The sequence below is a fragment of the Oncorhynchus clarkii genome, chromosome 13 (genome assembly GCF_045791955.1).
Source record: "Oncorhynchus clarkii lewisi isolate Uvic-CL-2024 chromosome 13, UVic_Ocla_1.0, whole genome shotgun sequence".
Classification (NCBI taxonomy): domain Eukaryota; kingdom Metazoa; phylum Chordata; class Actinopteri; order Salmoniformes; family Salmonidae; genus Oncorhynchus; species Oncorhynchus clarkii.
In genome coordinates, this window is record NC_092159.1 from 16,520,338 (window position 1) to 16,545,560 (window position 25,223).

Below are 25,223 nucleotides of genomic sequence, written 5' to 3' on the forward strand. Positions count from 1 at the left end.
TCTCTCTTCCCTTTTGGTTAGAATTTCCACTACACAGAGAGATATGCAGACAGACACCACAGACCAAACACACACACACACACAAAGACAATAACATCACACAAAAGAAGAGGATAACAAAGAAGTGAACTCTGACCTCCAGTGATAGTAGCCTCAATCTCCGGCGGATAGAAGAGCAGCTCCTTGGAGGAGGGAGTCACAGTGATCCTCTCCCCAGCCCTGGCCCAGTAAGAAAATTCGTAGTGAAAGGGGCTGGTGAGCTCATCAGCTCTCTCTTGGATGGGGGGCTGGCTGTCACCTCCATCCTCAGCCTCTTGGGCGCGTCTCTCCCTCTCCTGGCGCCGCAGCTCGATCTCCTGCAGCTGCTGCTCCTGTCTCTGCTCCTCCAGGCTTCTCAGAGGGCCTAGGACCAGAGCTGGCTCAGACTCTATGGAGGATCTGATGGAGGACACATAAACAGTGTTTAGGTTAATACAGCAGGACCAGACTATGGACGACCTACAGGAGGAACACAGTGATAATCATTTTGGTTGTTGTTGTCATATTTTGAAAAACAATCAAGTAATTAATGTTTAAACCCTAATTCTGGAAATGCATGTAAATTTTCAACCTTTTTATGAATCATCTATACTGTACTGTTCTATGTAAATAGGTGGTTGAATCAAATTATGCACACAGATTCACCCCTTTGAGTTAAATGTATATTCTGTATACAGTACTGCTCAGCAAATCTTACACACAATCTCAGATATTCATCTTACAAACAAGGACAATGCCATCAGTCCACATTTTGCCTGGTTGTTTGGACATGGTAGAGTGATAGCAGGTCTATAGAGGTGACGGGCACTAACTTGATGGTGACCGTGACATCTAGGATCTTATCAGTGGTGATTAGGCCAGTCATGTGATGTCTCACTGCAGTCAGGGTCAGGATAGTGGGGGCTGACCTGAAGGAGACATTTAGACAAGTAGAGTCATTCACTTTGGTGTGGCTATTTAAAAGGAAAACATAGAAATGGATCCAATAGAACACCCTTACGTGTCGTAGGTATAATAGTCCTGTTCGAATTGGTGGCAAGATCGAGGAGTCACTTTGTACACACCTGGCAAAAGCAAGATTAGATGATTAATAAGCAGAAATATTTGACTCATGTATCTACCGGTAACCTACATTAACCTAGGTTAGTCTCATAAAGACACATTTTATTTTCCCAAGAGATGTCTTTCAGTAAGGATATTGAAGAGAATCGAAGACAAGTGAAAAGAAGAGGAGTTTCTCCCACCAGGCTTGGAGAGACAGAAGCGGTTGACCCCCTTGGAGAGGTTATAGACGCCAACGTTCTCAGGCTTGCTGCCGTCCTGAAAGAACTCCTGCCAGGATACACAGACACTCATTTAGACTTTCACCACAGCAACCACGATTATGTAATATGAGCTATTTAAGGATCATTATGCTCAGCAATTCACTCAGACTCTTCTTATCAGAGCAGCTGTCCAACAGTATGTGGACAGCTGCTCGGCGAACATCTCATTCCAAAATCATGGGCATTAATATGGAGTTGGTCCACCAATTGCTGCTACAAAAGCCTTCCAACTCTTCAGGGAATGCTTTCCACTAGATGTTGGAACGTTGCTGCTGGACTTGCTTCCATTCTGCCACAAGAGCAATAGTGAGGTCGGGCACTGATGTTGAAGCGTGATTCATCGCTCCAGAGAACGCGTTTCCACTGTTCCAAAAGGCCAATTGTGGCGAGCTTTACACCACTCCAGCCGACTCTCGTCATTGCACATGCAGATCTTAGGCTTGTGTGGCTGCTCGGCCATGGAAACCCAATTCATGAAGCTCCCGACGAACAGTTTATTGTGCTGACGTTGCTTCCAGAGGCAGTTTGGAACTCGGTAGTGAGTGCTTAAACAGATTTAAAGGGCTACATGCATCAGGACTCTGCGGTCTTGTTCTGTGAGCTTGTGTGGCCTACCACTTCATGTCAGAGCCGTTGTTGCTCCTAGACCTTTCCACTTCACAGTAACAGGACTTACATGCGGACTAGACCGCGTGCACACATGTTGATTTTGTCCATCCACACCAGACACGATAAGGATATGCAGGTTGAAATATCAAAACAAACTCTGAACCAACTAGATTAATTTGGGGACCGGTCGAAACACATGAAACATTCATGGCAATTTAGCTAGCTAGCTTGCTGTTGCTAGCTAATTTCTCCTGGGACATAAACATTGGGTTGTAATTTTACTTGAAACACACAAGGTCCTCTACTCCGACAATTAATCCACAGATAAAAGGGTAAACCGATCTCCTCAGGCTTCTTCTTCGGACTTTATATGGCAGCTGGCAACCAACTTTAAGGTGCATTACCACCACAAACTGGACTGGAGTGTGGACCTCAGTTAAACTTTCAATCACCCATGTGGGTATATGCTCCTAAAAACTAATGAGGAGATGGGAGAGGCGGGACATGCAGCACGTCGAGACGGGACTTGCACCACGTCAAGCTTCACAAAAAAAAACAAGTTCTATTTTAGCACCTGGCTACGCAGACGCTCGTTGATGCTCGCAAGCATCGTGGGTGCAATGATTGAATAACGTGTACATATATATTTTATACACCGGTCAGCAACGGGTATGGCTGAAATAGCCAAATCCACTAATTTATAGAGGTATCCACATATACATACTTTCGGCCGTGTAGTGTAACAAGCACAAACAGAAATACACACAACTACACATATGAACAAACCTAAAGACACAGCCCTCCCCTGTGTTACTACTGACCAGGGTGATGGCGTGGGACAGGGAACAGCGGAGGATGTAGCCTATCTGTCTGAGCTCTACTCCCAGCACGTCAGAGTCCAGCACCTCCACCTCCACTGACTTGAGCTTCCAGCACCACTCCTCATGGGAGATACTCACTGGGAGGGAGGAGAGCAGAGCGTCAAAAAGTCAGACATTGCTACAATATTGACATAAGGACAAGACATACATAACCTAGCCTGAGAGACTGGAGTACAGCCTGGCTTTAGTGTATGGATTTATTCTCTTACAACATTGACCATCCTATAACATACTTGTTCAGTAGACACTTAAGGGAAGAAAACTGAACGAAACGAGGAGCTACTAAAAAGATCTTGTCCAAAAATACATTTTTGTTTTCCATAGCAACATTTGTTTTTTTTTAAAATACCTTTTACCCCAATGAACATGACCCAGGAGGTCCGTACCTTTGTATTTGCCAGGCAGAACGTTGTCGAAGGAGATTTCCAAGGTGTCACCGCTCCCTGAGAGGAGCATGCTCCTCCTCTCCCCCTGACGACTCACCGGCTGCAGGGTCACCGACAGGTCATCACAGTTCGCTGGGGGTCAAGAGGTCAAAGGTTATTCAAAGTGGTAAAGCCGTGAAAATGAGACCGTCGCTGATTGGCTGTCTAACGAGGATGCTAGGACTAATAAGAGTATTCAGATTGACTGTTTTCAGCGTTTGTCCTGACAATGACCCAGTTAGGCATCAAAACACACAGTCTGTCTAATAGAAAAGCACTTTTAACCATGACTGTTTTCATTCAACAGAAAATGCACCCTACTGTTCCCTGTTGAATAGGAGTTACTTCTCCCTAAGGGGTTATTGTTAACCTTGACTTATTCCTACTTGACATCTAAACAGGAAATGTTCAGAGTGAGTCATAGACTAATGGGAGAGAACTCCAGGGCAGGCTTACCCAGACAGTAGACCCTGCCCGAGACGGAGGCCATGAACTGGGTGAAGAGGAGGTCGGAGAGGGGCCTGTCCACCAGGGAGACCTCCAGAGCAGCAGGCTGCAGGGCCAGGCCAGCCTTCACCTCGGCCTCAGGAAGAGACACCTGCAGGGAAGGATGGAAGACAGGATGAAACGTTAGCCTAAGTACAGCCAAGGTAAATGGAAAAATCCTGTTTGGTCGTATTTTGAGGGTAACATCCCTAAGAGCTGATCTCACGTAAATAGGACTGGAAGTAGGATGAAGTTGCCCATAGACACTGATCATAGATCACTTTAGTATGCTTTCTTCACCCTTATAGGGATATGATTCAGAGCAGCTACGCTGATCCTAGATAAGGGCATAAGGGCAACTTCGCTCAATACAACCAAAGCCACCAAAATTCAAAAGCCACCAATTAATCTCATAGTCAGAACAAGCTGTATTTCTGTAACTTACGGTAACACTGTAGTCTCCAGGTTTGGCATGGAAGCAGAAGGCCCCCTGCTGGTCTGAGTCGGTGGTGCGGGTGGCGGTGTTGTCCTGTCCCCGGGGAGTGAGGGTCACCTTGTAACGCCCCTGCTGCTTCAGGCCCTCTGGCAGACGGGTGATAGCGATCTGACCACACACGCTGAACCTGGAGAGGGGGATGAGAATGACATTTATAATGCTTCAACGGAACAACTACGTAGCTGTTATGTCAGATGTTATGATTATAGATGGAGGCATCAATAGGACACATTGAAAGTCGAAACTCACCCAGCAGTGATGATGTCAGGGAGTTGAGGCGTGTTGGGAGCTATCTTCACCGTGATTGGCTCAAAAAACATGAGGTCCTTGTGCGTGCGGAGGGTGTAGGTACCGGTGGTCATATTCTCCAGGCGGTAGGAGCCGTCCTCTTTGGTCAGAACTGTTAGAGGGGAAGAAAGAGAGAGGGAGGAAAAGGGAGAGAGAAAGAAAGGGTTCGGCAGAAGGACGATCCCAACGCAAATGGACATAGCATGTCTCCACTTTAACCAAACAATGTCATCTCTGATATTTCTCCTCCGAATTTGAACACAGATAATATAAGAGAAATGGGGTGGTGGATGTCACTATGGTTACCTTTGATCTGGTTGTTGAGGGTTACCGTGGCGTCAGGTACCCCGTCCCCCTCCAGGCTGTTGAGAACCCTGCCGGTCACAGAGAAACCCATGACACGGAAGATGGGCTACAGAGAGAGAGAAACACAAAACATAACACACGACACCTCCAGGGTCATGTACAGTATTATAACCACTGTTAATCACATGACACAAAGGCCAATGCTGTACGATTTTAACCCATAAGTAGCAGCCAAGCAGGAAGCTGGAGCACTGTAAACTTACCTCCAGCTTCAAGCTGTTGTGCTCCACCCTGAAGTCCATTCTGGAAGGCGCCACATCAAATGTGATCCTCTCTCCCCTGTAGAAGGGAATCTGAAACACAGACAAATTAGTCCAATATAGTCAAAGTGAAGGACAAGAAACCAGACAAAGTACATCATTTTTATATAGAGCCCTCCAGATTTATGTACAGAGCCTTCCAGATCCCAAGTATATTTTACACATTAATGACAACATAAGAACACCAACTGTGCTATTTCAGCAACACACATTAACTGGGAGGGATATGTGCTGAATACGTAGTCATCAAAAGGCATTTTCTTAGCCCAGGGCTAATTTGCCATGGGATAAGTGCAGTGTGAACCACACGAGTGTGTTGTGGTGGCCATCTTACCACAGTGTAATCTCCGCTGGCCAGTGAGGGGAACGAAAAGATGCCGTCCTCTCGGGACAGGGCACTACACAGGTAGACCAGGGAGTCATCGCCAGACTCGGCTCCATTCACTGGGGCTGTGTCACAGCCACTGATGTCCTGGGAAACACAATAAATACACATATTAGAGGGAATTGTATTTATTTTTATTTAACTAGGCAAGTCAGCTAAGAACAAATTCTTATTTACAATGACGGCCTACACCGGCCAAAACCGGCCGATGCTGGGCCAATTGTGCGCTGCCCTATGGGACTCCCATTCACGGCTAGTTGTGATACAGCCTGGATGTAAGATAAGCATTACATATATCTGAAACTTGAAATTCCCGTTTTGGGTAAAAACTGTATGTATCCGTCTGGGTTACAATATCATAATTTAAATATTCATGTATAAAATGTCCAGCTTCATAGACAGCCAACATTAAGGATAAAATATCACTGTAGTGCATCACAATATGTAATAGAAACACAGTGGACTGGACACCACCGCTCTTTCAATTTGCCTTTCAATTCAATACAAATATATTTGACCTCCTTCTTCACTGTGGCAGAGTAGAGGAGGAAGGTGACTTTTTTCATGGGCTCCCCATCACTCCGGACCTCCCCAGAGACATCGTACCCTCCCACCACCAGATGTTCTGCAGCCGCTGCATTGGCACTGGACACACGCACTGACGTAGCGCTCTGTGGAAGGACAACGCAAAATGATTGTGAAGCATTTGGACGTTTTTGCTCTAATTCTTTTTGCATAGTTCACACTACCTGTAATCACTTATGTTCTTACTCTGCTTGCTTATATTACTTGTGCAATAGGATTGAGTTCCAATTGCATCCACCTAAAACTGTGCCAATAATACCTACAGCTGCACTTTGAGATGGCTTGAGATCATGAGCCCTGCAGAAAGAAACTCACCTGCTCCAAGGTCCAGGACGGATGAGAAGCAATGATGTCATAACTTCCAGGAAGTACTTTGGAGAAGGTGTACCTGTGAAATGACCCAAAACATTCTGTGTTAGAAGCCTAGTGCTTGTACCACCCCCACGTATATTGTCCTGATACAAAACAGCGGATGTGTACAAAAACATTAGCATTTATATTTAGTCTGCTCCCAGGCAGACTAAATAACTTTTTTGCCCGCTTTGAGGACAATACAGTGCCACTGACACGGCCCGCAACCAAAACATGCGGACTCTCCTTCACTGCAGCCGAGGTGAGTAAAACATTTAAACGTGTTAACCCTCGCAAGGCTGCAGGCCCAGACTCCATCCCCAGCCGCGCCCTCAGAGCATGCGCAGACCAGCTGGCTGGCTGGTGTTTACGGACATATTCAATCGATCTCTATCCCAGTCTGCTGTTCCCACATGCTTCAAGAGGGCCACCATTGTTCCTGTTCCCAAGAAAGCTAAGGTAACTGAGCTAAACGACTACCGCCCCGTAGCACTCACTTCCGTCATCATGAAGTGCTTTGAGAGACTAGTCAAGGACCATATCACCTCCACCCTACCTGACACCCTAGACCCACTCCAATTTGCTTACCGCCCAAATAGGTCCACAGACGATGCAATCTCAACCACACTGCCCTAACCCATCTGGACAAGAGGAATATCTATGTGAGAATGCTGTTCATCGACTACAGCTCAGCATTTAACACCATAGTACCCTCCAAACTCGTCATCAAGCTCGAGACCCTGGGTCTCGACCCCGCCCTGTGCAACTGGGTACTGGACTTCCTGACGGGCCGCCCCCAGGTGGTGAGCGTAGGTAACAACATCTCCACCCCGCTGATCCTCAACACTGGGGCCCCACAAGGGTGCGTTCTGAGCCCTCTCCTGTACTCCCTGTTCACCCACGACTGCGTGGCCACACACGCCACCAACTCAATCGTCAAGTTTGCGGATGACACAACAGTGGTAGGCTTGATTACCAACAACGACGAGACGGCCTACAGGGAGGAGGTGAGGGCCCTCGGAGTGTGGTGTAAGGAAAATAACCTCACACTCAACGTCAACAAAACTAAGGAGATGATTGTGGACTTCAGGAAACAGCAGAGGGAACACCCCCCTATCCACATCGATGGAACAGTAGTGGAGAGGGTAGCAAGTTTTAAGTTCCTCGGCGTACACATCACAGACAAACTGAATTGGTCCACCCACACAGACAGCATCGTGAAGAAGGCGCAGCAGCGCCTCTTCAACCTCAGGAGGCTGAAGAAATTCGGCTTGTCACCAAAAGCACTCACAAACTTCTACAGATGCACAATCGAGAGCATCCTGTCGGGCTGTATCACCGCCTGGTACGGCAACTGCTCCGCCCACAACCGTAAGGCTCTCCAGAGGGTAGTGAGGTCTGCACAACGCATCACCGGGGGCAAACTACCTGCCCTCCAGGACACCTACACCACCCGATGTCACAGGAAGGCCAAAAAAATCATCAAGGACAACAACCACCCGAGCCACTGCCTGTTCACCCCGCTATCATCCAGAAGGCGAGGTCAGTACAGGTGCATCAAAGCTGGGACCGAGAGACTGAAAAACAGCTTCTATCTCAAGGCCATCAGACTGTTAAACAGCCACCACTAACATTGAGTGGCTGCTGCCAACACACTGACTCAACTCCAGCCACTTTAATAAGGGGAATTGATGGGAATTGATGTAAAATATATCACTAGCCACTTTAAACAATGCTACTTAATATAATATTTACATACCCTACATTATTTATCTCATATGTATACGTATATACTGTACTCTATATCATCTACTGCATCTTTATGTAATACATGTATCACTAGCCAGTTTAAACTATGCCACTTTGTTTACATACTCATCTCATATGCATATGTATATACTGTACTCGATACCATCTACTGCATCTTGCCTATGCCGCTCTGTACCATCACTCATTCATATATCTTTATGTGCATATTCTTTATCCCTTTACACTTGTGTGTATAAGGTAGTAGTTTTGGAATTGTTAGCTAGATTACTCGTTGGTTATTACTGCATTGTCGGAACTAGAAGCACAAGCATTTCGCTACACTCGCATTAACATCTGCTAACCATGTGTATGTGACAAATACAATTTGATTTGATTGGCTTGAGTTGCCACTACTGAAAGAAAAGCCAGTGTGTTTGTTTGTGTTGTAAGGGGTAGTTATATTGCCTTGTAGTTTAAAGTAATGCTGTTAAGAGTTTGAGGAGCGGTCCCTTACTTTCCTCCAGGCTGAGTGAGCACAGTCTGCAGCTTTTCTCCTGTTCCCTCCCTGGTCAGGCTGATCTCCACCCCAGCTGGGCCCAGGAGTTGGCCTTTACTTAGCACCTGGGACATACACAACACATTAACGCCACAACAAAGTAAACAATTATTTCAGAAATGCACATACTGTATATCCGGTAAGTACTAACACTAAACAACCATTTTAAAAAGAGGCAGATCTCTGTGCCATTCTGTTTAGTCAGTAAATAGTGATGTATTGAGTCTTTTGGGGGGGGGGGGGGGTCTAGCGGTTAAGCGCGTTGGGCCAGTAACAGAAAGGTCGCTGGTTCGAATCCCCGGGCTGACTAGATTAAAAAAATATGTTGATGAGCAAGACACTTCACTCTAATTGCTCCAGTAAGTCGCTCTGGATAAGAGCATCTGCTAAATGACTAACTATTCCAGAGAGCACCATCCCCACAAGGGTTAGGCTAAGGCTTATTGAAGAAGAGTTCCTCTCACCGTTCCAGAGACAGAGAAGCCAGTGAAGACAAAGTTGATGTCCTGCTCCTTGGTGCAGATATCATTGACCCCGTCCACATAGAGGTCCACACTGGTGGGCTCTGCAAAAACACAGACAGAGTGTTCTGTTACAGCACTGCTGGCTATACACAAGAGCTACAAATACACATGAAATTCTCCTTACCAAAGCTCCACCCAAGAGGAGGCTCAATCTTCAACACAAAGTCTCCCTGTGAATAACAGTCAAATATTAGCAGAACTGCCACTATGAACCTGAGAGTGGACGACTCCTCTCTCGTCTCTAAACTGTAGGCTCTAACAGTCCCATCACAAGTCAAACTGTTGAATAAACTTCATTGAACATACTTTGCCTGTTGTCCACTGATTTTGTCCCTATAAAAGTAGGTAATCTGAGACAAAATATCCACAGAGTAGTGTTATCAACCTGCCTTTCAGTACGCTGGGCTGTATGTCGGTTTGTATTTTCAATGCTGACTCAATTCACATGCGACGCTATGTCAACAATGCCGAGTTTAACCGAAGCACAGACTGAACTTTGTCCCACGCAATCAGCTGGCAAATTTCACAAGCACTTTCAGCTGATTGCGAGGTAACTGTGCTTTGGTCGACAACATTAAGCTACATTCGGCTATTGTTTGATATTGTGCATCACGTGAAATGCGCCAGGAGGTGGGAAATAAAAGCAACAGAACCGCTGCCGCAAAAAGTGGGGTAAACAGCCCTTTCCTGTGGCTACCCCATCTCCACCTGATACCACCGAAAGGACCAATAGCACGGACAACTGGTAAAGTACGATTAAATAGAATTGTATTCAACATTCTGTCTTGTAGAGATTACTGCGTCTTTTTTACAGCGACTTCTTTCAGACTGATATCCATGAAGTAACCAGGGAAACAGTCTGAGGTTTAGACAAACCAATGCCATACTACAACTGCATTTTCATATGTATCAATACCACAGGAGGCTGGTGGGAGAAGCTATAGGACGGGCTCATTGTAATGTCTCGAATGGAATAAATGAAACGGTATCAAACGTATGGATACCACGTTTGTTTCATTTATTATGACATTACAATGAGGCCGCCTGCCTACTCGGATCAATACATTCATTACCTTGTCATAGAGGGGAATCATAAAGTATCCATTGATGGGAGCACAGTCCGTCTGATATTTCAAAGACCCTTGTTTGGTGTACACTTTAATCTGTGAGAGACAAGACAGACGATGTGTATTTAGCAATGCATAAACACAACCAAAAGGCAAAAGCATGATTTCATGCGATGCATGCTGGACAGTACTATAGGCTTTTCCAATCAAGTAGCTTGTTAGCTAACGTAAGTGACTTGCACCGGCAGTCATTGGGGTGAGGGTGGTCCAGTCTGAGATTATTTGACTAAATAGTAATCCTATTATTGTAAATGGTGCGTGTATGGTGCAATACCTCGTCAGTACAGTGGGGTTTAGGTGGACTGGCAACTAGCTAGGTCAACTTTAGCATGCTAGCTAACGTTAGCTAGCCAGTGCGTAAACTACCATTCGCTCAGAGTTTTAAAATGTAGAAAGGGCTTAAAATCAGTTAAACACATTTAGATACTTTTAAATAGCTTCAAGTTATTGCGTTTCTGATGTGTTTTGTAAGGATAGCTAGTTAGTACAATACTATGTTAACTAGTTAGCTAGCAAGTTCTGAATTTCGACATGGTTGTGCACGAGAAACCAGCAACATAGATCAGAGATGGCTTGTGAGATTAGTGTGGCTACTCAGAGAGTTAGCTAGATCATCTTACTAGCCACCTTGGGGCTAATGTTATTTCATTCAAACTCAACTGTCTTTTCACCACTCAAGACCCCCAGCAATAGTGTCTCCGCCTACTAAGGTAGTAGGCCGTCTCTGCACTCACCTCGATCAGCGAGTAGTTGATTTCAACGTCGGATTTCACGAACCCTCCGCAGGCCACCACAATGTCATCAGCTGACACTGTAATAAACTGGCAGCAGATGATTCCAAATAATATCCAGAACACTGCCATGTCTGCCGGTTCCGTTATTCCGAGTTTTCGCCAGAAGATTTTTCTGGACAACCGAATTGACAGTGCACGCTGCCTCCGGTTCCGTACGCTGCGCTGTTGAAGGAGCAGCAGCTACCTATTCTGGTGGCGTCGACACCTGCTGGTGCGGAGGTGACATAGATTAAGTATCTAGTTTTGAAAAGGTGTCTATTCAAATATGAACAGAATCTTGTCTTTTGGGTTTCCCTACTGAACAAATTAAACAAGTTATATTCACACAAAGTATGACAAGAAATAACGTACGTTTTAAATACTTGCATTATTTATTTTCCTTTTCCAGCCACAAATCAATAAGCAATAAAGCCCGAGGGGGTGTGGTATATGGCCAATATACCACGGCTAAGGGCTGTTCTTAAGCACCACGCAAAGCGGAGTTGGCCATATACCACAAACCCCTGAGGTGCCTTATTGCTATTATAAACTGTTTACCAAAGTAATTAGAGCAGTAAAAACACATGGTTTGTCAAACCCGTGGTAAACAGTCTGATATACCACGACTGTCAGCCAATCAGCATTCAGGGCTTGAACCACCCAGTTTATAACAATGAGTAACACACAGATTTTGGAATTATAAAACCTTTGCCAAAATGACATCTTACTAGTTGATTCAAATGTAACAGTTCACTCATAAACAATGGTTTGCAATGGATAAAACAACACTTCCCCTTTATGGAACACAGGCAGTGGAGACAGAGTATAGTAAAAAAGTATCAGTTCAGTTTGGTATGTAGCGGAAGTTGGGACAGTAGATCTCAAATACATTTTGAAATATTAAATCACATGTAGCTTGTCATGGTTATTAAAAGTTAATACTTAGAGGGAGTTAATGGAAATAGTAAACAAGAGATTAAAGAATATAAGTTTACACAAATCAATACAGTATACCTTTAAAAGATGAACAAGAAAGGCCACATTTAAAGTGCAAGAATGTTTAGTGTTTATAGGCGTTCAAGTGGAACAATATGGGATAAATATGGGATAAATTACTTTACTCAGAAGGGCAATTCAAAGTTTTATAGTGGTTCTTGTCATAAATAGAGTCCTTCTTGGAAGGAAAAAGGTAATAGTCAGCAGAATTATCATCATGACATCACATATAGTAATGTTTATGGTAGGCTACATATAGTAAACAACAAACGGGACAATATATTCTCCACAAAAGGCAGTAAATAGCTATTTTGCCAGCCTTGAGTTCAAACTATTGGTCCAATATTGTAAAACTGTGCTTGTTAAACATTTGAACATTCACAGATCTCAACATGCGTTGGATCAAAACCAAAGATCCTTGATAGGCAAAGCTAATCCCCCAGTTGCATAGTGTTCCTCAAATCTAGTGTCTTCCAGTGGTAAGGCTGGTTTCCTGGACACAGATCAAGCCTGGTCCTGGACTAAAAAGCTATTTTAATGGAGATTCTCCATTGAGCATGCATTTTAGTCCAGGTCTAGACTTAATATATTTCTGGGAAGCCAGCCCCTATAGTGTCTGCCAGTAATAGTGTTTAGACAGCCAGTTACAAGTAATATCAAGAGCCCTGAGTTTTTTGGTCAGGTAAAACTCAAGGGCCTAATCCTAGCAACTCAGACATGAGTAGCAGAGTCCGGGGGTGGCTGGACCAGGAAGACCCCAGAGTTGGAGCGGTAGCTGGGACTGACTCTGTGTGAGGAGTGGGACTGGGAACTAGCACCTGTGGATATAATAGCACAGGTCCTCTGGGCCTGACACAGCTTCTGGATCAGGAAACGCTTGTCTCGCCCATCCTGGCCGAACAGGGAGAAGAGGGTTAACCCTATAACTAATAATAACCTATAATTAACCCTATAACAATGTTATGCCAGATAACTAGGAGCTAGATTTTTTTCTGGTCAGGAAAATAATCCTGTCCCTACAGCTAAGTCCTATGAAGCTACTGTACAGTATAGAGTTGTGCAGCCATGTAGACTGGTTACTGTAGCTACTCACCATGACTAGCTGCTCCCTCAGTTGGTTGATCACTTGCTTGTGCGCTCCAGCTAGAGCAATGACATAAAACATGGCCAGGCTGAGGGAGGAAAGAGACACAACAGTTATCAAAGCAGATTTTTGATAGCCCTTTGTGACGTGTTGATGAAAAGAGGGTTTAATAAATATATTTTATTGATTGATTGGCTGAAACCACAGTCTATCGGCCTGGATATCAAATGATAATGAACCGTAGACAGGAGTGATATCATTGGCCGGAACCCGTACCATGTGATGACAAAGAGGGAGACGGCGAAGGCCTCAGAGGAGATGGCCAGGAGGAACATGCGTGCTCCTGCAGGCAGCTGGGACACCGTCTGGGGGAGCACCTCCCAGGATGTGGTGTAGTTAACGAAGGGACCACAGGCCTGGGAACAGCTGATCCTGATAAGGGAGAAACGGGAGGGTAAGTTTATGTCCCCAACAACTGATCTAGGAGCAGATTGATACTATTTTCACACTATGGTGCCAAGCCAAACTGTACTGTGCTGACTCAAATATTTCCTATCCAGCCCAGTTTCAGCAGTACAGCTAAGCTAGGCTCAGTTAGGCTCAGCAGTGTGAAAAGGGTGAGTTTCAGTGCAACTAGCCATATTGATGGTTATCTATGGAAATAAAAACGCATGCATGGTAGGCTAACTGCTGCCATGTACTCACTGTGCGATGCCAATGGTGACAGGTACACAAGCCAGTGCCAGGCCAATCAGCAGCACAGCCAGGAAGAAGAAGTTGGAGCTGGAGGCTCGGAACGGACGGGTGGCCGGGCGGCAGTTATTCACCAGGGTCACCTGCAGGGTAGACAATACATACATTCATCAACATATTTGTGGATGAGAATTCCCTTTCAGTCATTTCAGTCAACATAATGCACACAGGTATGGGATATTCCTTTTCTCTATCAATTGGGTGAAGGAATTAAGATAAGGAAATATCCTGACCTACACTATTACCTATGAGGTACAGTATCGCTCAACTCAATCAGTTACCTAGAGTATGTAACCCGAGGTTTAGACCCAGCTAAAACCATATGCTACAACCAAAAACAAAGTCATTCATATCAAATCTAATTATATTTGTCACATACACATGGTTAGCAGATGTTAATGGGAGTGTAGCGAAATGCTTGTGCTTCTAGTTCCGACCATGCAGTAATATCTAACAAGTAATCTAACCTAACAATTTCACAACAACTACCTTATACACACAAGTGTAAAGGAATGAATAAGAAATGGTACATACAAATATATGAATGAGTGATGGCCGAACAGCATAGGCAAGATGCAGTAGATGGTATAGAGTACAGTATATACATATGAGATGAGTAATATAGGGTATGAAAACATTATATAAAGTGGCATTGATTAAAGTGGCCAGTGATACATAACATCAAGGTGGCAAGATGCAGTAGATGGTATAGAGTACAGTAAATACATATGAGACAAGTAATGTAGGGTATGTAAACATTATATAAAGTGGCATTGATTAAAGTGGCCAGTGATACATTTATACATTTATCAAGATGGCAAGATGCAGTAGATGGTATAGAGTACAGTATATACAGTGCCTTGCGAAAGTATTCGGCCCCCTTGAACTTTGCGAACTTTTGCCACATTTCAGGCTTCAAACATAAAGATATAAAACTGTATTTTTTTGTGAAGAATCAACAACAAGTGGGACACAATCATGAAGTGGAACGACATTTATTGGATATTTCAAACTTTTTTAACAAATCAAAAACTGAAAAATTGGGCGTGCAAAATTATTCAGCCCCCTTAAGTTAATACTTTGTAGCGCCACCTTTTGCTGCGATTACAGCTGTAAGTCGCTTGGGGTATGTCTCTATCAGTTTTGCACATCGAGAGACTGAAATTTTTTCCCATTCCTCCTTGCAAAACAGCTCGAGCTCAGTGATGTTGGATGGAGAGCATTTGTGAACAGCAGTTTTCAGTTCTTTCCACAGATTCTCGATTGGATTCAGGTCTGGACTTTGACTTGGCCATTCTAACACCTGGATATGTTTATTTTTGAACCACTCCATTGTAGATTTTGCTTTATGTTTTGGATCATTGTCTTGTTGGAAGACAAATCTCCGTCCCAGTCTCAGGTCTTTTGCAGACTCCATCAGGTTTCCTGTATTTGGCTCCATCCATCTTCCCATAAATTTTAACCATCTTCCCTGTCCCTGCTGAAGAAAAGCAGGCCCAAACCATGATGCTGCCACCACCATGTTTGACAGTGGGGATGGTGTGTCCAGGGTGATGAGCTGTGTTGCTTTTACGCCAAACATAACGTTTTGCATTGTTGCCAAAAAGTTCAATTTTGGTTTCATCTGACCAGAGCACCTTCTTCCACATGTTTGGTGTGTCTCCCAGGTGGCTTGTGGCAAACTTTAAACGACACTTTTTATGGATATCTTTAAGAAATGGCTTTCTTCTTGCCACTCTTCCATAAAGGCCAGATTTGTGCAATATACGACTGATTGTTGTCCTATGGACAGAGTCTCCCACCTCAGCTGTAGATCTTTGCAGTTCATCCAGAGTGATCATGGGCCTCTTGGCTGCATCTCTGATCAGTCTTCTCCTTGTATGAGCTGAAAGTTTAGAGGGACGGCCAGGTCTTGGTAGATTTGCAGTGGTCTGATACTCCTTCCATTTCAATATTATCGCTTGCACAGTGCTCCTTGGGATGTTTAAAGCTTGGGAAATCTTTTTGTATCCAAATCCGGCTTTAAACTTCTTCACAACAGTATCTCGGACCTGCCTGGTGTGTTCCTTGTTCTTCATGATGCTCTCTGCGCTTTTAACGGACCTCTGAGACTATCACAGTGCAGGTGCATTTATACGGAGACTTGATTACACACAGGTGGATTGTATTTATCATCATTAGTCATTTAGGTCAACATTGGATCATTCAGAGATCCTCACTGAACTTCTGGAGAGAGTTTGCTGCACAGAAAGTAAAGGGGCTGAATAATTTTGCACACCCAATTTTTCAGTTTTTGATTTGTTAAAAAAGTTTGAAATATCCAATAAATGTCGTTCCACTTCATGATTGTGTCCCACTTGTTGATTCTTCACAAAAAAATACAGTTTTATATCTTTCTGTTTGAAACCTGAAATGTCGCAAAGTTCAAGGGGGTCCGAATACTTTCGCAAGGCACTGTACATATGAGATGAGTAATGTAGGCTAGGTGAACATTATATTAAGTGGCATTGTTTAAAGTGGCTAGTGATACATTTATTACATCTATTTTTCTATTATTAAAGTGGCTGGAGTTGAGTCAGTATGTTGGCAGCAGCCAGTCAATGTTAGTGGTGGCTGTTTAACAGTCTGATGGCCTTGAGATAGAAGCTGTTTTTCAGTCTCTCGGTCCCAGCTTTGATGCACCTGTACTGACCTCGCCTTCTGGATGATAGCGGGGTGAACAGGCAGTGGCTCGGGTGGTTGTTGTCCTTGATGATTTTTTTGGCCTTCCTGTGACATCGGGTGGTGTAGGTGTCCTGGAGGGCAGGTAGTTTGCCCCCGGTGATGCGTTGTGCAGACCTCACTACCCTCTGGAGAGCCCTGCGGTTGTGGGCGGAGCAGTTGCCTTACCAGGCAGTGATACAGCCCGACAGCATGCTCTCGATTGTGCATCTGTAAAAGTTTGAGAGGGTTTTTGGTGACAAGCCAAATTCCTTCAGCCTCCTGAGGTTGAAGAGGCGCTGCTGCACCTTCTTCACCACACTGTCTGTGTGGGTGGATCATTTCAGTTTGTCCGTGATGTGTACGCCGAGGAACTTATAACTTTCCACCCTCTCCACTGTCCGTCGATGTGGATAGGGGGCTGATCCCTCTGCTGTTTCCTGAAGTCCAAGATCATCTCCTTTGTTTTGTTGACATTGAGTGTGAGGTTATTTTCCTGACACCACACTCCGAGGGCCCTCACCTCCTCCCTGTAGGCCGTCTCGTCGTTGTTGGTAATCAAGCCTACTACTGTTGTGTTGTCTGCAAACTTGATGATTGAGTTGGAGGCGTGCATGGCCACGCAGTCATGGGTGAACAGTGATTACAGGAGAGGGCTGAGAACTCACCCTTGTGGGGCCCGTGTTGAGGATCAGCGTGGTGGATCTCTTGTTACCTACCCTCACCACCTGGGTGCGGCCCGTCAGGAAGTCCAGGACCCAGTTGCACAGGGCGGGGTCTCGAGCTTGGGTCTCGAGCTTGATGACGAGTTTGGAGGGTACTATTGTGTTAAATGCTGAGCTGTAGTCGATGAACAGCATTCTCACATAGGTATTCCTCTTGTCCAGGTGGGTTAGGGCAGTGTGCAGTGTGATTGCGATTGCGTCGTCTGTGGACCTATTGGGGCAGTAAGCAAATTGGAGTGGGTCTAGGGTGTCAGGTAGGGTGGAGGTGATATGGTCCTTGACTAGTCTCTCAAAGCACTTCATGATGACGGAAGTGAGTGCAACGGGGCGGTAGTCATTTAGCTCAGTTACCTTAGCTTTCTTGGGAACAGGAACAATGGTGGACCTCTTGAAGCATGTGGGAACAGCAGACTGGGATAAGGATTGATTGAATATGTCTGTAAACACACCAGCCAGCTGGTCTGCGCATGCTCTGAGGACGCGGCTGGGGATGCCGTCTGGGCCTGCAGCCTTGCGAGGGTTAACCTGTTTAAATGTATTACTCACGTTGGCTGCAGTGAAGGAGAGCCCGCAGGTCTTGGTAGCGGGCCGTGTCAGTGGCACTGTATTGTCCTCAAAGCGAGCAAAGAAGTTGTTTAGTTTGTCTGGGAGCAAGACATCGTGGTCAGCGACAGGGCTGGTTTTTGTTTGTAGTCCGTGATTGACTGTAGACCCTGCCACATATTGACTGTAGACCCTGCCACACATTTGTCTCTATACTGACGCTTAGCTTGTTTGATTGCCTTGCGGAGGGAATAGCTACACTGTTTGTATTCGGTCATGTTTCCGGTCACCTTGCCCTGATTAAAAGCAGTGGTTCGCGCTTTCAGTTTTGCACGAATGCTGCCATCAATACACGGTTTCTGGTTGGGGAATGTTTCAATAGACGCTGTGGGTACAACATCACCGATGCACTTGCTAATAAATTTGCTCACTGAATCAGCGATGTTGTTGTTTGACGCTATGCGGAACATATCCCAGTCCACGTGATCGAAGCAATCTTGAAGCGTGGAATCCGATTGGTCGGATCAGGGTTGAACAGACCTGAGCACGGCTGCTTCCTGTTTTAGTTTCTGTAACTTCCTGATGCTTTTACTGTACTGTATTACATAGAACTACAATTATGGCCACCGGCCCACCTATCACAGTACATTGATACGGTCTAATATTTCTATGGTATGTTACCTTTTTGATGTAGAAGATGATGAAGTACTTGATGGTGCAGATGGCGGGCAGCAGGGGGCAGTAGAACGTCCCGATCCAGCAGATGGTCTGGCCATAAACAATCTCCAGGACGTTCTGGGGGATGGCAAACTCCTGCTGGCCCCACCACTTGGCCAGGCCGCAGTCACAGTAGTCCACTATGAGTCTGGGGGGAGAGGGGAGAGGGAGAGAACCGTCAGAAGAGGAGAGGAGAGAAGAGGAGAGAAGAGAAAAGATGACTTACTTCCTAGGGAACTCCACAAAGACAGTGACGGCACCGATGATGATGAAATCAAAGATCATGAGTTTGTACATCTCCTGGCCCACGCGAGACTCCCAACACTATAGGCAGAGGTAGAATTATATGAGATCATAGTAACGTTCAATATCAATATGTACAGTACCAGTCAAAAGTTTGGACACACCTACTCATGCCAGGGATGTTCTTTATTTTTACTAAATTGTAGAATAATAGTGAAGACATCAAAACTATGAAATAACACATATGGAATCATGTAGTAACCAAAAAAGTGTTAAACAAGTCAAAAATATTTTTAGATTTGAGATTCTTCAAAGTAGCCACCCTTTGCCTCTGACAGCTTTGCACATTCTTGGCATTCTCTCAACCAGCTGGATGAATAGATTTTTGCATTCCAGGTGACTACCTCCAGCTTCATGAGGTAGTCACCTGGAATACATTTCAATTAACAGGTGTGCCTTGTTAAAAGTGGAATTTCTTTCTTTCTTAATGCGTTTGAGCCAATCAGTTGTGTTGTGACAAGTTAGGGGTGGTATACAGAAGATAGCCCTATTTGATAAAAGACCAAGTCCATATTATGGCAAGAACAGCTCAAATAAGCAAAGAGAAATGACAGTACATCATTACTTTAAGACATGAAGGCCAGTCAATACAGAACATTTCAAGAACTTTGAGCATTTCTTCAAGTGCAGTCGCAAAAACCATCAAGCGCTATGATGAAACTGACTCGCATGAGGACTGCCACAGGAAAAGAAGACCCAGAGTTACCTCTGCTGCAGAGGATAAGTTCATGCAGCCCAAATAAATGTTTCACAGAGTTCAAGTAATAGACACCTCCAGGCTGTGTAAGGGCTATTTGACCAAGAAGGAGAGTGATGGAGTGGTGCATCAGATGACCTGGCCTCCACAATCACCCGACCTCAACCCAATTGAGATGATTTGGGATGAGTTGGACCGCAGAGTGCAGGAAAGCAGCCAACAAGTGCTCAGCATATGTGGGAACTCCTTCAAGACGGTTGGAAAAGCATTCCAGGTGAAGATGAGATAATGCCAAGAGTGTGCAAAGCTGTCATCTTTGAATAATCAAAGTCATACTTTGAATAATCTAAAATCAAAAATGTATTTTGATTTGTTTAACACTTTTTTGGTTACTACATTATTCTATATGTGCTATTTCATAGTTTTGATGTCTTCACTATTATTCTCCAATGTAGAAAATAGTACAAATAAAGAGACCTCCACTCACCGGGTAGAGGATGTGGTTGTACCCGCAGATACAGTTGCCTTCCTGGCAAGAGGTGATCTGACCCCAGAGGGAGACGAGAAGCACACAGATACTGGTCAGGCGCATGAACACACACCTGTGGAAAGATTATGACATTACAAAGAAATTACGTTGGTGTTAAAATGCAAAAATCTATTCATCAATACCAGGGTGCTACATCAGTATGCAAACTAGAATCGGTGTGAAACATCAAGAGCATCATTCATTGATTTTCACAGAAGAAAGTGCTTGGTTGCCAGGGTTGGGGTAAATTTCATATCAATTCAGGAAGTAAACTGAAAAATGTAATGACTGAATAGAAATAAAACAACCCCAGCCCTGTTGTTTACCTCATGAGAGTGAAGCGGATCTCAAAGGCGGGGGAGTAGTCTTCAAACTGGATGATGAGGGAGAAGATGAGGGGGGTGATGAAGTTGGCCAGGGTGATGACGATGGAAGGCAGATACTCATAGATCAGGTCCAGGATGAAGTTCACCTGTTATGACAACGTGTGTTTGAAGTAAAACAGAAAAGGCACATGCCATTAGGTATACAGTACTGAGGAAGAGAGCATTCATTTCAATAGAACAGCCATTGTGCTCATCCCTCAAACTTTGAAATTGTTGAACGTGTCAGTGTCGTTCTGTGTTGATGTTTGTGATGTTAGTAAAATCGATAAACGTAAAAAAATTTAAAAACACAACCATCGTGCTCCCGAGTGGCCAGTGGTCTAAGGCACTGCATCTCAGTGCTTCAAGGCGTCACTACAGACTCTAGCTCGATCCAGGCTGTATCACAACCGGCCGTGATTGGGAGTCCAATAAGACGGCGCACAATTGGTCCAGCGTGGTCTGGGTTAGGCCGTCATTGTAAATAAGATTTTGCTCTTAACTGACTTGCGCAGTTAAATAAAAAATAAAACATTTAAAAATTGTGCTAAATCAGGGGTGTCAAACAAATTTTTCCCCGTGGGCCGCATTCAGTCTCGTCAATGCTCCCTGAGTGTCTAGTTTTCCTTTCGATGACTTTTAGGATGCTGGAAAGAGTGAAGACACAATAAATGTAGGTCCATTATCAATTCTACAGTTTAGATTTGGTTTTAGTCATTTCAATGGCGATTAATATATTTTTTTCCCCCGGGTGGAAAACTATTATAATAAAATTATATATTTAAATTTTTACTCAGACCACCCGTGTGCTGTATATTTGACACACCTGTGCTAAACTTAGACATATGTATCAGATCTAAAATAAGCATATGTCTATTGACCAGCTACCTACAGAGTCCATAAGGAGAGGCTGAGGACATCAGGGACAGCAGGGGGTGCTGAGGAGACTCCAGACCCGTCTCTGACCAACTATCCTCCCTGGCTGTGACCAAGATGCTCCTCCTCCATTCACGCTTCAACTCCCTTCATGTTGATTATTGATTTACATTTGTTTTCTTGTATGTGCTGCTGCAATTCAAATTTAAGCTTCCATAGTACACATCAAATTAAACTGAACTAACATGGCTGTTTAAAGGTTTATCACAATGTGATTTAAAAAGAATCCTCCACTAAATGGGGCTCCCGGGTGGTATAGCAGTCTAAGGCACTGCATCTCAGTGCTAGAGGCGTCACTACAGACCCTGGTTCGAATACAGGCTGTATCACATCTGGTCGTGATTGGGAGTCCCATAGGGCGGCGCACAATTGGCCCAGCATCGTCCAGGTTTGGCCGGGGTAGGCCGTCATTGTAAATAAGAATATGTTCTTAACTGACTTGCCTAGTTACCTTAGTCATCTGTGCTTTCTGGGAGAAGTTGGTGGCTATGTAGATGGAGTAGAAGCAGGCAGCCAGTACAGCGATCACAAACAGATTCAGGATCAGTCGGATCACGTAGATCCGACACCTCTCCTTCCGTGTCCTGTCTGCTATCTTCTGCTTGATGCGCTCCTCTTCCAGATCAGTCTGTTGACATAGAAAGGACAGAGGAATGAATATAGGATCTCCATTATATGCAGTTATAAGCACTTATACTGTGTATATTAATAAACAAATAAACACTGTTCCTTCTGAAAGGAGTTGTTGAAAAACAGAAGTGAACCAATACAGTTCTGTTACATTATATGGCTGTAACTGGAATGTGTGAACTGAGGACTTCAATTAACTTTGTCAATAGTGTTGAATCACATTTCTCCGTTGTTTGGAGTCAACCAATACTATTGACTGACTACTGACACCTCACCTTCAGTTCATAAAGAAGACTGCTCCTCTTGAGCCTGGCTGCGCTGTCGTTGACGATACAGAAGTCCCAGCCGGCAAAGATCTTGTTGCAGAAGCTCTGGAAGCGATCCTCATCCTGCACCAGTTTACGCTTGAAGCCAGTCGCAGACCTTTGGGGAACGACGAGAAATGCAGATTTGGAAATTGCTAAAAAACTGAAGTATTTCTATAACAGTATAAGACTTGCATGACCATGAAAAACAATTGGACAGCGTGTGCATGTTTGAGAAGATATGCCTTTTGAGGACCGGTTTATCCAAAAGACTAGTATAATTGACAAGACAAATACAGTAAGATAGGGCACTTTTTTTTACCTTTTGACTATCCATATGAGACTGAGGAAGAGGTAGGCTATGGTGACCAGCAGGTAGGCCAGAGGCAGGTTGTAGGTGAACTTAGGGAAGTGAATGGTCTCTACCTTGTAGTAACCATAGAAGAGGTAGGTCTGCTCCAGAAAGCCCTTTAAGATTTGAAACAAACAGGGGAGTCCTTCTCAGTCCTAAAACATAATCTACAGTGCTATGCAGACGTACAATGAGTGACTGAATTAAATGAATAAGAGGGCGTGGTATATGAGGAGAGTAGTCCGTACCGCCCCTGAGAGGAGGTCTGTGATGTGCTGGTGGAAAACGACCAGGCCACGGCGAGAGGTGCTGGGGTAGTTACTGCACTCGAAGCCTGTGGTTCACAACAGAAGCAACAATATAATATTGGTAAGACATCTTTCTAGAAGTCCATTAACAATGATTAAAAATATTTTTATATATATATATATATATATATATATATATATATATATACACACACACATACACACACACACACACACACACACAGTGGGACAAACAATTATTTAGTCACCCACCAATTGTGCAAGTTCTCCCACTTAAAAAATATGAGAGAGACCTGTCATTTTCATCATAGGTACACTTCAACTATGACAGACAAAATGAGAAAGAAAAATCCAGAAAATCACATTGTAGGATTTTTTATGAATTTATTTGCAAATTATGGTGGAAAATAAGTATTTGGTCACCTACAAACAAGCAAGATTTCTGGCTCTCACAGACCTGTAACTTCTTCTTTAAGAGGCTCCTCTGTCCTCCACTCGTTACCTCTATTAATGGCACCTGTTTGAACTTGTTATCAGTATAAAAGACACCTGTCCACAACCTCAAACAGTCACACTCCAAACTCCACTATGGCCAAGACCAAAGAGCTGTCAAAGGACACCAGAAACAAAATTGTAGACCTGCACCAGGCTGGGAAGATTGAATCTGCAATAGGTAAGCAGCTTGGTTTGAAGAAATCAACTGTGGGAGCAATTATTATGAAATGGAAGACATACAAGACCACTGATAATCTCCCTCGATCTGGGGCTCCACGCAAGATCTCACCCCGTGGGGTCAAAATGATCTCAAGAACGGTGAGCAAAAATCCCAGAACCACACGGGAGGACCTAGTGAATGACCTGCAGAGAGCTGGGACCAAAGTAACAAAGCCTACCATCAGTAACACACTACACCGCCAGGGACTCAAATCCTGCAGTGCCAGACGTGTCCCCCTGCTTTAGCCAGTACATGTCCAGGCCTGTCTGAAGTTTGCTAGAGAGCATTTGGATGATCCAGGAGAAGATTGGGAGAATGTCATATGGTCAGATGAAACAACAAATTTACTTTTTGGTAAAAACTCAACTCGTCGTGTTTGGAGGACAAAGAATGCTGAGTTGCATCCAAAGAACACCATACCTACTGTGAAGCATGGGGGTGGAAACATCATGCTTTGGGCATTGAAGATGAAACATGGCTGGGTCTTTCAGCATGACAATGATCCCAAACACACCGCCCGGGCAACGAAGGAGTGGCTTCGTAAGAAGCATTTCAAGGTCCTGGAGTGGCATAGCCAGTCTCCAGATCTCAACCCCATAGAAAATCTTTGGAGGGAGTTAAAAGTCTGTGTTGCCCAGCAACAGCCCGAAAACATCACTGCGCTAGAGGAGATCTGCATGGAGGAATGGGCCAAAATACCAGCAACAATGTGTGAAAACCTTGTGAAGACTTACAGAAAACGTTTGACCTCTGTCATTGCCAACAAAGGGTATATAACAAAGTATTGAGATAAACTTTTGTTATTGACCAAATACTTATTTTCCACCATAATTTGCAAATTAATTAATTAAAAATCCTACAATGTGATTTTCTGGATTTTTTTTTCTAATTTTGTCTGTCATAGTTGAAGTGTACCTATGATGAAAATTAAAGGCCTCTCTCACCTTTTTAAGTGGGAGAACTTGCACAATTGGTGGCTGACTAAATACTTTTTTGCCCCACTGTATATTTCATAGATGAGATTAACAATACAACCTTCATAATCTAATGTAAAGATGACTGATGCTCTTGATGTCACAGAACAGTTACAGAACAGCTACATGCCCCATATCTCTCCTCTCTAACTGAACCTTCATGACAACATGGTTGAATGTGGTGTTAATCTCTTACTGACCTACAGTTGACATAAATACTATATAATTAATGTACAGCAGTGGAGGCTGCTGAGGGGAGGACGGCTCATAATAATAGCTGGAACTGAGCGAATGGAATGGCACCAAACACCTGGAAACCATGTGTTTGATACCATTACACACATTCTGCTCAAGCCATTGCCACAAGCCCGTCCTCCCCAATTAAAGTGCCACCAACCTCCTGTG

General features: G+C 44.2%; 1 protein-coding gene across 1 annotated transcript in view; it reads right to left on the minus strand.

Moving 5' to 3' along the window:
* The window catches only part of LOC139423508 (BOS complex subunit NOMO1-like), a 40,254-nt gene that overhangs the window by 12,679 nt on the left and 2,352 nt on the right, over positions 1–25,223 (minus strand). Inside the window, exons 5-35 of the mRNA XM_071175116.1 lie at positions 23,109–23,194; positions 22,831–22,976; positions 22,479–22,626; positions 22,025–22,201; positions 20,599–20,744; positions 20,231–20,345; positions 18,970–19,067; positions 18,708–18,891; positions 14,011–14,141; positions 13,582–13,737; positions 13,315–13,393; positions 12,939–13,112; positions 11,187–11,408; positions 10,399–10,488; positions 9,450–9,495; positions 9,266–9,366; positions 8,760–8,866; positions 6,461–6,533; positions 6,079–6,231; positions 5,510–5,647; positions 5,119–5,208; positions 4,856–4,961; positions 4,511–4,661; positions 4,211–4,388; positions 3,736–3,877; positions 3,241–3,372; positions 2,795–2,931; positions 1,284–1,371; positions 1,040–1,103; positions 852–947; positions 137–438 (exon numbers count right to left, since the gene is read on the minus strand). Of these exons, the coding sequence (XP_071031217.1) occupies positions 137–438; positions 852–947; positions 1,040–1,103; positions 1,284–1,371; positions 2,795–2,931; positions 3,241–3,372; positions 3,736–3,877; positions 4,211–4,388; positions 4,511–4,661; positions 4,856–4,961; positions 5,119–5,208; positions 5,510–5,647; positions 6,079–6,231; positions 6,461–6,533; positions 8,760–8,866; positions 9,266–9,366; positions 9,450–9,495; positions 10,399–10,488; positions 11,187–11,408; positions 12,939–13,112; positions 13,315–13,393; positions 13,582–13,737; positions 14,011–14,141; positions 18,708–18,891; positions 18,970–19,067; positions 20,231–20,345; positions 20,599–20,744; positions 22,025–22,201; positions 22,479–22,626; positions 22,831–22,976; positions 23,109–23,194 (4,056 nt within the window). The remainder of the gene's footprint in view (positions 1–136; positions 439–851; positions 948–1,039; positions 1,104–1,283; positions 1,372–2,794; positions 2,932–3,240; positions 3,373–3,735; positions 3,878–4,210; positions 4,389–4,510; positions 4,662–4,855; positions 4,962–5,118; positions 5,209–5,509; positions 5,648–6,078; positions 6,232–6,460; positions 6,534–8,759; positions 8,867–9,265; positions 9,367–9,449; positions 9,496–10,398; positions 10,489–11,186; positions 11,409–12,938; positions 13,113–13,314; positions 13,394–13,581; positions 13,738–14,010; positions 14,142–18,707; positions 18,892–18,969; positions 19,068–20,230; positions 20,346–20,598; positions 20,745–22,024; positions 22,202–22,478; positions 22,627–22,830; positions 22,977–23,108; positions 23,195–25,223) is intronic.